This window comes from Strix aluco, chromosome 21 (genome assembly GCF_031877795.1).
Source record: "Strix aluco isolate bStrAlu1 chromosome 21, bStrAlu1.hap1, whole genome shotgun sequence".
NCBI lineage: Eukaryota > Metazoa > Chordata > Aves > Strigiformes > Strigidae > Strix > Strix aluco.
Window position 1 is genome coordinate 6,257,734 of NC_133951.1, and position 10,707 is coordinate 6,268,440.

General features: G+C 56.3%; 1 protein-coding gene across 1 annotated transcript; it reads left to right on the top strand.

The window, feature by feature from the left end:
* The first annotated feature begins 416 nt into the window (after positions 1 to 416).
* Positions 417 to 8,878, top strand: LOC141932977 (uncharacterized). Its single transcript, XM_074847228.1, has 15 exons — positions 417 to 455; positions 805 to 997; positions 3,421 to 3,513; positions 3,956 to 4,073; positions 4,287 to 4,618; positions 4,662 to 4,706; positions 4,758 to 4,857; positions 4,908 to 5,099; positions 5,526 to 5,586; positions 6,123 to 6,173; positions 6,313 to 6,388; positions 7,073 to 7,226; positions 7,453 to 7,571; positions 7,935 to 8,037; positions 8,159 to 8,878. The coding sequence occupies exons 1-15, from the start codon at positions 417 to 419 to the stop codon at positions 8,556 to 8,558; spliced, it is 2,076 nt and encodes a 691-aa protein (XP_074703329.1). The 3' UTR covers positions 8,559 to 8,878.
* Positions 8,879 to 10,707: the final 1,829 nt, after the last annotated feature.

The window sequence follows — 10,707 nt, forward strand, 5'->3', positions numbered from 1 at the left end:
CCAGTTCAATTTCCTAACAAGGGTAAATTTTGTCTGAACCGAACTCAGAAAGGAGGAGTTAATGTGGGAGAGAGTAAGTGTCAATGGACGCTTACACATAAATTAATTAACAAAGATAGAGGTATCTATATATGGTTGTGGCTTAATGAACAAGGATGCAGCAAAGGATTCAAAGGGTTCTGGTCAGACAAAAATGAAACTGAATATGCCAAACTACGAGGAAACGATTTTTATAATCAAACTTGCGAATGGAAAAATGACACTGGGTCCTGGTATTGTACTATACGGATAAATAATAATTTAAACGAGGTTTTCAGCGCTTTGGGTGACAAAAATACGACTTATTTTCAAACCCCAAGGACTGCAGAGGGACCATTTGCCAAAGGTACAAAGGCAAAAAAAGGCCACTATTGGATATGCGGACATACTGCCTACAAACAATTACCAATGAACTGGTCAGGAATTTGCTATATAGGGATTATCCGACCTCTATTTTTCCTTCTTCCAGAGGCGGATGGCCCCCAATTAGGAATAAAATTATATGATAAATTAGGAAATAAGAGTATTACCCGTCGAAAGCGATCCATTGATTTCAAAATAGGTGGAACACAAACGTGGGGGGAAAATGAGTGGCCTCATGAGAGAATAATTAAACACTATGGACCTGCCTCCTGGAACCCTAATGAACCAATATCAGGGGCAAGAGAACCAATTTATAATGTAAATCGTATCATTAGACTGCAAGCAGTTTTAGAAATCATTACGAATAAAACTGCTAATGCCATAGATCTTTTAGCTCAACAGATGCGCACTGCGATCCTCCAACATCGCGTGGTCCTGGACTACCTGCTCGCTGAAGAGGGAGGGGTATGTGGAAAATCAAATGTCTCCAATTGTTGCCTAGAAATAGATGATGTAGGAGAAGTGGTCCTTCAATTGACCACAGATATCAGAAAACTGGCTCATGTCCCTGTCCAAACATGGAGTGGCTGGAATGGCGATCTATGGTCCTGGTTACCTGGAGCCCCGTGGGTAAAACAGCTTTTATTTTACCTGTTGTGTGCATTTGCTGCCCTAATGTTTATACCATGTATGATACCATCCATGTTTTATTAGATTGATTCATTCAGTCGTTCAAGGGATGCAAATCTCTGCAATACCAATGGATCCTGAATTAGCCAAAGGAGGAAAGATACACCCACTAATGATAGTTAAAATAAAGAAAACAGAACACCCAAATCCCATACAACAGACCCTAGCACGTTTTGAAACCGAAACACGAATCAATTTAATAAAACAAAAGGTGAGGGATTGTGAAGAATATGGTGGTGATTCGTGTTAAAATATGATGACTTTGTTAAGAGTTTACCATGTACATAAGTTAAAGGAGATTTGTCATAGTTTGATTGTTAAAAGGGGTTTGGAGGTTTTTTTTCCTCAGTGACAGATGCTAAGCAGGTGGAAAATTACTGGCGGGACCCCTGTCAGAAGTCCCCAGCAACACCGGATTGTGCAGGTGAAATATGGTTGGAGGAATCCCTGCCAGGAGCCCCAGCCACACCAGAAAGCCCGGGAAAGTTTGAGGGACCCTGCTGCGTGTGTGAAGATGGGACTATAAAAGAGAGTGACGTAGCACCACCCGGTGCTACCCGGAGCAGGAAGCCCCCCCTGCCCCCCGGCGTGCCAATTTTTTTTTTACTTGTTCTTATTGCAAATAAATTTATAAAAGATATTTTCGGCTCTGCCTCGGCATTTATAACAGAACTACGCAAAAAAGGGATGGTAGTCCAGAGACCTCCATTAGAAATTGGTATGCACTCCATAAGACCCGGAGACAAGGTGTTAATAAAAACTTGGAAAGAATCCTCTCTTACCCCTCGTTGGGAGGGACCGTTTCTTGTTATACTCACAACAGAGACTGCTGTCCGGACTGCTGAAAAGGGATGGACTCATGCTACCAGAGTGAAAGGACCCTTAACGCCTGATCACTGGGAAGTAGCTGAAACATCAGGAGATCTGAAGCTAGTGTTGTGAAAGAAGAAGGACTAAATGAGTTTTGTAAAACCCCTAACTGTGTTTGTTACCCTTTTGTGAGTTTTAAATGCACTATTGGTGAGGAAAGTTGGTGGGCGCACTGCGTCCACGGCTATTCCCCAGAGGAATACTGTGACCAGTGCTATATAAGAGAAAGAAAATTAACCAGTCAAACCTTACGAGTGGGGGTATCAACAGGAAAAATTGTAAAGGAGTCCCATGAGTGGTGGACTATATTTATAAAAGGGATAAATCCTGAAAAAGGGTGTGTGCATACCAATGAACCTAAGCCCCATAACGTGAATATAGTACAAACTCTTTGCAAATTCCAAATACTCCAAGTGCCCCGTACGATCCCACAAGTGAAAGCCCGGAACTGGGAGGCGTTTAGGTGTCGACAACGAGACCCTAACCCCAAAGAATACGACTGCTGCCGAGAAGATGGAAAGCCCCGCTGCTCTAAGGAATAGAGTAGGCGGAGGAGGCAGAGACGTATGGAGAGGGGAAAATAAGAAAGGCCTCGAAGCAACCAGTTCAGGTGATTGTTGTGGCAAGGAGAACTGGAAAGCATGGGGAAGGAAAAGATCTGAGCATGCAAATCCTGTCGCAAGACAGAAAGGGGACACGTTTGTACAATTAGCTAGTAATTGGAAGATGAACCCACCAACTCTCCTCACTATAGTAGTCATTTGGGCTGTGGGAGGAATCGCAATTTTGATGTTAAGCCCCCATTTTATGAGGCCCCTAGTGTTATTATTAATTGGGTTAACTTTCGAACCATGTATATTTAACAAGTTTCTGATGTGTTAAGGAGATTTGAAAAACAAAATTAGTTAAAAGGGGGGAATTGTAATAAAACATATATGGTATTTGTTATTCAAATCTCAAGGGGAAAAAGAAGTTGTAGTCAGGATGTTGTGGCCGAACAGTTTTGTAATTCTCTTCTGTAAATAAGAAATAAGATATATGTATATAGTTTCTATTGTTAAAATCAGTTGTTAGAAGGGAGCTAAAATGGCCCCCATCTTCAAGCCACTCCAAAAACACCTGTGCTGAGTCATCCCCCCTTCTCTGATGGAAACCTGAGAAAAGCCCGCGAAAACCGGAGAAAAGCCCGCGAACCTTGTTTACACCTTTGCAGACCCCTCAGGGTACGCCCATCATGAATATGGATGAAGCCTACACTATAAAGGGACTCAGCTCTGTCCTGTGAGGTGTGTGTGCTGGTAGAGCAGAGACTCCCGGCACACCCAGCGCTGTTTTGCTCACTTGCCGCTTGCTATTAAGTTTTTACTGACCACTAAAACTTGAGAAGTGGTTATTTCCCACTAAATTACAAGTAATCAGTAACAGGCGGGACTCGCTCCCTGCGGGGCTCTTTTGCAGCGCCAGAGCCTTGTTCCGAGCGGCCGGGCGAGGCGGAGCAGCGCGGAGGCGGAGAGGGGCCCCGGCAGGAGCAGGAGATCGCGTGGGCCAGAGGTAACGGGGGGTGCCGCGGGCCGGGCCGGCCGCTGAGGAGACCCTTGTGTCCCTGCGGGGAGCGGCGGAGAGCGGGAGGAGCCGGGAAGGCGGCGGGAGAGCAGGGGAAGGCCGGGGCGGCGCGGTGGTGAGTGCGGGGGGTGCTGAGGCGGGCCCGGGCAATGCGGCTGTGCTGCTCCGGCCCCTCTGGGGGGGGCAGGAGGGACCCCGCGGGGGGCGGGAGGGGCTGTGCTCGCCGCTGCCGCTGCAGTTGGGAATGTCTCGGGGTTCCGGCGGTTCAGGGGCCGTTTCCCGAGCGGCGGGGCCGGGAGGGGGGCGGGGGGGCTTCGGTGTTGCTTGTGGGGTGCTCTGGAGAACCGTGCCCCTGGCTCCGGCGGGGTTGGAGCAGGACCCGGCCAGCCCCGCGCCCTTTTCTCATGAGGGAATTTGTGTCTCTCCGTAGGCTACAAAACCCCGGAGAAGTTTCGGCGGTACGTAGCCTGGGGCGCGTTCCCTTCGCTGTCCGTAGGCGCTTTGTTCTGCGGGAACGCGGGGCCGGAGGCGGGGGGCAGCGGGATCAGGTGGGGGTCCTGGCTGCGGCGGTGGTTCCTGGTCCTTGGCTGAGAGCTGCAGTTGGGTGCGTCGTCTCATCCCTGAAGCAGAGACGTTGACCTGCCTCTGCCATCCGAGGGGCTTTGCTTACCGGGGTGCTACAGCCCTTTCCTGCGGGCTTTCCCCAGTCCAGAGCAGAATAGATGTCGTTAGTTCAGTTCTCCGCCTCACCTGACGCCCAGGTGCCTGTTTGGGGGCCTCTTGCAGCCCCTGGTAATTGAAGCGGCGCTTTTGGGGTTGCCCAGGGCCTCTGAGCCACTGTGGGGCGAGAGCTCCCAGAGGAAGGGCTGCTTGTGGCCAGAGACTGAACAGGAAGCCGCTGGCTCCTCGGTAGAGAGATCTCCTTTGTGGCTAGGTGAAGCGCAATCTTTTCTCCGCCCAGTACTGGGTCAGGTCCTGGCAGTTCTCTCTAGGAAGGCCTTAGGCTGGTGGTGCTTGAGCCCAAACCTGTATGCTTGGGGGCTTTCAGAAGAGCAAGGCATACTGAAACTGGGAGCTTTTCTGCACCTGCGTGGTGAGCTCCCCTGCCTCAACACCTTTAGTTTGTCTGGTTTCAGAGTCTGTCGATGATCTGCTTAGTGACCTCCTGGGATTCGAGGACGGTAAAAGGAACCTTTTCTGCAGCTGAAAGGGCAGCATCCTTGTGCTCTTAGTCCCCTGCTGGGAGCGGGAGGTGCTGGTGCAACAGCCAGTGATCTCTGAGGGGGAGGAAGCAGCAAGCAGGGTTTCCCAGAGTCAGAGGCCATTGAATAGGCTGGACGTCAGCTTGGGGAGGCCCAGTGAAGTTTGCCTCTGATTAAAAGCCTCTGTGTCCCTTGGGGAGACAGCAAATCCCCCTTTGGGGTGCCCAGGTCAGGAATATGCCCGTGTCCATCATCCTCACGTCTCCCTGTCTTGTTTCCAGACGAAAGCCCTGTGAATTCTACAAGAACTTCCTGGCTGGCCAAGGGCCGCAGTGGGAGAGCCCGGGGCACCAGCTCGCCGGCCAGCCAGAAGTGAGTGCCTTTCAGACACAGCCTCTTGCTCTTGGAGATCTCCCTGTGCTCCCCAGGTCCTTGTGACCTGCCCCAGGTCCTCGGCTTCTCCCCCTCGCTCCCTGCCCCGACAGCGAGTGCCCGGGAAGGCGAGTTACTGGCGATGCCTTTGGGAACTGGGAGCCCAGAGCCTGCAGCTTTCCAGCGAGAGCTGGGTGCGCCCAGCCCGGTACATCTCCTGTACATCTGCCTTAGGAGAGTTGCTCGCTTAACTGCAGCAGTCCCAGCACTCCCATCTTTTATGCGGGTGCTATTTTCGCCTCCTTTTCTGTCGCACGACGTGGCTGCCGCGGTGTGCCCGCGTGGTCCCCTCCGCCTGCTGCCACCTGGCCTGGCTGTCCCCAACGCTCCCGGGTGCTGTTGCTGACCCCCGGGCTCGTGTCACAGGTCCCGTGTAGCGGAGGATTTCTTTGACAGATTCCCTGCAGAGGGCGTGGAAGCTGCAGAGGTGAGCCCGAATTTTGGGAGAGAGCCTGGGTATCCTGAGGGCTGGGACTGAGCTGGGCCAGGCTTGCCCCTGGTGTCACCCCAGGCAAGTCAGCAGTGGGATATCGGGGGGAACCGTGAGGTCTAGCTGAAGAGGTGACCCCTCTGTGGTGTGGCTGTGGGGGAGCTGGGCCAGGGGAGCGGGTGGCTGGTGGGAGAAGGGCTTGAGGGTGCCCTGGGTGGGCTGGAGCAAAGCCAGGGGGGCACGTCGTGCTGCAGCCCAGCCCTGCTGGGCGCTCTTGGGAGGAAGCGTCACAGGAAGGACCCTCACCCAAAGCACCAGCCTGGGTGTTGCTGACGCTTCTCCCAGAGGCAGTAGGATGTCAGCAAAGGAATCAAGGCACGGGGGGTTTCCAGTGAGGGGCACACCAGGAGGAGCTGGGCGTGTATTCTCCCATTCCAAACAATGAGGAAAACCGGGGGGTGGAGCATGGAAGCGAGGGGTGAGGAGTTTCCAAAGTCTCCTTGTCTCTGATCTCCGCCCTCCTTGGCGTGCAGGGCTCCAGTGCCTCCGGCGGAGAGCCTCAAGGTCTGCTGCAGAGCCTGAAGGTCAGTGCAGAAATACCCTTAGTCTGAGCCCCGTGTGGGCTGCAGCCGTGGCCTCCAGCACCAACCTCCGAAGGGAGAAGCAGCGCTGAGGCAGGAGTAGCACTCGCCCTGCTCCCGTCGCCGTGCTGTTGCTTTCCAGGGTTTGGACGACCTGGAAGCGGATCTGCTGGGAGCGTCGAGACCCAGTTCTGGGCCAGGGAAGACAACTGTGAAAGGTGCTACAGGTTACAGAACTGACGTTTCCTTTCTGGGAATGGAGCCTCAGCTCTTCCCTTGGACCTCATCCAGCCTGTTCTGCACACGGCCAGACGAGAACCGGTGTTCTGGGTCAGGATTTGGGTGGCTGAGGGCGTCGCTGGTCCACCCCAAAGCACAGTTGCACCTCTGGGTGGGGTCCAGCTGCACTGTGACCGTGTTACAGTCACTCGTCTCTCTTGCTGCTGCAGCAGGGATGCCAATGGGTCTGGTAGTCCCCTCAAATCTCCTTTCACCCTGAAAAATCCCCTCTGGACACGAGTAGCAGCTGGTGGGTTGGGGCAAGGACTAAGGTGCGTTGGTGGAAGAGGGACTTTGGGCGAAGGTGGGGAGCAATTGTCTGAATGGAAACTTGCAAAGCTGAAGAAGATGCTCGTGTCCACCAGAGCTGGAAACCCCAGTGTCAGTGACACCCAGCAATGTCCCATCAGTGGCCACGGACCAGGCAGTAGCACGTTGCCACTTTGTCACTTGCTGTGAGATTTGGTCACTGAAAAGAGCTATTTAAAAGTGGCTCTGTAAACGGTCCTGAGAGATAAGAGCAGGCAGGGCTGCTCTGATCTCTTGTTGGGAGGGAGGAAAAAAAAAAGAGACAAGCCCCAAGCCCAGCTCAAACCTCGTACCATGTGTGATCCCGCCCACAGAGCCACCTGCAGCCCAGACGCCCCTGTGCACCGCGACCCCAGTGTGGAAGCGGAAGGAGCTCACCTTTGAAGAGGACAGTGACGACCTGATGGCTGCCCTGGGACTTGGCAGTGGCCCAGGAAGAGCTGGCAGGCAGGGCAAGAAGGCAGAAGAGTAAGGGCGGTGAAGGGGCGGCGGGAGTAAAGGAGGGGGATGGCTTGTGTCTTGAGATGGTGCCACCATGGTGGGTGGGGGATGCTGAGCTTGTGCCTGTGGGTCCCCAAAAGGGGCAGGAGCAGCCTTGTGTGGCAGAGAAGAGGCAGAGCAGGCTGGCAAGGCTGTGTGAGGAGGACCAGCCCTGCCTGCGGGAGAAACCCATCTGCCGCTGTGTCCCCAACAGAGAGGAGGTCCGGCCAGCCCGCGCCAAGCTGGATGAGTTGCTGGGACGAGGCTCCATGACCAGAACCCTGGGAGAGCGCCGGGAGGTCAAACTGGCGAAGGAGTACCAAAAGCAGCTGGGTGAGCAGAGCCAGGGACGCTGGGAAGGGCTGCAGAGGTGGCAGCGTTGGCCTGGGCGAGCAAGATTGATTTCTACTGCCCTTACAGGGGAAATGCCCTTCTGCCCTCGCGGCAGCCTGGCAGCATTTGCACAGGAGCTGTAACTTGGCTGCCTTTGGCCGTGGGCTGATTCCCAACAAAAGTTTTTCACAGCCACTCTAGGAGGCCCCTTGCTCGCCGGTTTCTGGGCAAGACGTTTCCAGCGGTGTTTTCCCAGAGGCAGCACTGTCAGTGGGAATTGCAGGGGGGGAGGAGGAGGAGGGCTGGAGTCTTTGCCGTTGGCTGCTCCTCTGGGCGCTGACTCAAGGCCGCTTGTCTGAACAGAGAAGGAAGAGGGTCGGCACAAGGACGATTTTGTGTTTGGAGCATACCAGCCCACGGTGGCCTCCACAGCCAAGGGCCGGCCGGCGAGAAGGCAGCCTCTGAGGTATTGTGCTCTCTGTGTGTCTGTAGCTGCAGCCAGCGGGCACGCTGCCCCTGCAGCAGAGCGGGCAGGGTCCCCGGTGTCCCTTCGCAGACAGGGATGCGACTGCTTCTCCTCACAGCAGGTTTTCAGCTGAGAAGAACAACAAACTTAAAGCAGAGCCCCTCTCCAAAGCGCCTCTGTCAGCCAGCCAGAACCCCGCATGGGGCCGCAGAAATAGAAGTGGCTGGCTGGGCTTGAAACGTGAAGAATTTTTTGATTTGGAGCTGTCGTCTCCAGCAAAGGCCAGTCCTGCAGGGAGCTCCCCCAGCCCTGCCGCAGCTGGGCAGCCCGGCCCCGCCAGACAGCTCCTGGCTGCAGAGGAGGCAGCCGCTAAAACTGACCCGGTGGAGGAGGAGGAGGACTGGCTGAGTGCTGCCTTGGCTCGGAAAAAAGCCCAAGCGCAGGCGAAGGCCCAGGAGAGGACCGCCAAGCCCTCCGAAGTCCCAGGCGAAGGGCTGAATCCCGGCTCTCCTGTCAGGTAAAGGCGTGGTTGATGGCCGCAGCGCTCCCATCTGCTCCGCGTGTAGCTGCTCCAGCAGGAGCTCTCAGAAACCCTGGGCTCGGATCTGAGAAATGAATTTTAAGCACTGTCTTGTCTCGGGTTGGGGTAATAACGTGGGGCTGTGTCCCAGTGATCCAGCGCGCAGTCCCCTCCCACCTCTGGGCTCTCCTGCCGGTTGTAGCCAAGAGGACACACAGTGCCGTGGGTCCCGCGGAGCTGTCCTGGATCAGCACACCCCCACGAGCTCCTCCCTGTGCTCCTCGTTGCTGCCTTCATTCCCCTTCCTTCCTCCTAGTTGAGGCAAAGCACCTCCTCCAGCTGAGTCGACACGGAGCCAGGTCACCTGGGCAGCAGTGGGGTTGGGCTGGAGATGTGTAGAGGAGGGACTGCAGGAGGCTGGGGCTGGGTGGCCGTTCCCGGGCTGGGAGGAGGTGCTCTCCTCAGGGCTTTACCTCCCCGAGAGCGTCCCTGTGTGTACGCAAGTTAGCACAGCCGGGGCACAGCTGCGGGCGAGGCACGTGCCTGCCTTTGGGGGCTGAGGGTCCCACCAGAAAGCCCCCGATGCTGAAGGGCCTGGGTCTTTTCTCTCTGTCCCTGTAGGCTGAGTCCCCAGCCCTGGGCTTGCTGCTATGAGAGGAGGCTGGGGGCTCCCGCTGCCCAGCCCCATGAGGATGCAACGGACTGTCAGGCAAGGCAGCAGCCATGGCCCCACTCAGCCTGTCGCAGCTGCTGGACATCGCCATCGGGACGCCCCAGGTCGGGGCAGTCAACTTCCCGGCGCTGCACAGCCTGCTGCAGGCCATGCTGAGGCACCTGGGCCTGCAGGACCTGCCTGCCCTGGGCCAAGGGCACAGCCCGACCCCCCTCCTGGGGCGGGACCAGCCCCCCGAGGCACCCCCGAGAGAAGAAGGGGGACAGGGCGGAGGCCCAGGCACAGAGTCGCTCACCCCTGCGAAGGACCCGCTGCAGGGGACTGTGAGCACTCCCCAGGACGCCTCCGTGGCTGCTGACGCGGGGCAGATGAAGGCAAAGACTGAAGAGAATGAGAGCAGCATCTCCAAGGTAGAGGCTCTTCCTCGTTCCCTGGGTGCCCCCCCGTGAGACACCCCCTCCTCTGGGGTCTGCACCACCATTGTGGTGCCCTTAGGTCTGGTTTAAGCCTGAGCTCGAGGTGGTATGTGGGGCTTCACTGTGGGAAAGGGATGGGGTTTTGGGGAGAAAGAGCTGGGGCTGAAATGCTGCTCCACTTGCTCTGGGTTCTCCCCAAGTTGCCATCAGCAAGTCGTGGGTCCAGTACAGCACCCGGTGCCCTTGGCTCCACCAGCCAAAGGCTCAGCACCTGTGGAGATCCAGCCCTACCACTCTCCATCCCTCCCTTCCCCACTCCTGAGCCACAGCCAGGTACGGCACCCGCTCCTCAGGCAGCTGAGAGGCTCCATCAGCACCTCATGGGCCTCATCTCCCAGCCCAAATCCCCTTGGCTTGCCCAAGGGCTAGACCCAGCACTGGTGGGGACCGGAGAGGGGCCTCATCCTGCACAACGCTGAGCTGTTTGGGGCTGTGAGCATCCCCAGTGGGAAGAAATAAGCTCAGGTTCAAGGAAACGGTCACCTTGGGTGCTGCAGGGCCGGATCCTGCTGGGGCTGGGACATGTAGGGAGAAGGCAGCAGGGAGGGTTTCCCCGGGTGGCTGAGCTCACCCTCCTCGGAGCAGGCCCCTGCTTGATCACTCCCCGCTTCGTTAGCCGCGGTTGCCGCTGCCCTCGCGGGCCAGGCTGTGGTTGAGAGGGTGGCAGCAGCTCTTTGCCCTTTGGATCGGCTTCAGTAGTCTTGCACAGAGCCTGGTGTGGGGAGGCAGGGCTGGATCTGTCCCCGCTTACTTGGGCTGTGCAGTGGGCCCCCCCCGGGGCAGGGTTGGGGGGGGTCTCTGGGGAGTTGCTGCCCCTTCTTGGCTGCTGAAGGTGTGATGAATGGTAAGTGCTGCCCGCAGTGCAGTGCCCCCGGGACTCACCCCCGCCACTCCCCTCTCTCAGGCCGTGGCGCTCTCCCAGGATCTCCTCGAGGAGATCGGCGGGATGAAGGCGGCGCAGTCCCACATGGAGGAGGACATTCGGATGATCCAGGAGACGC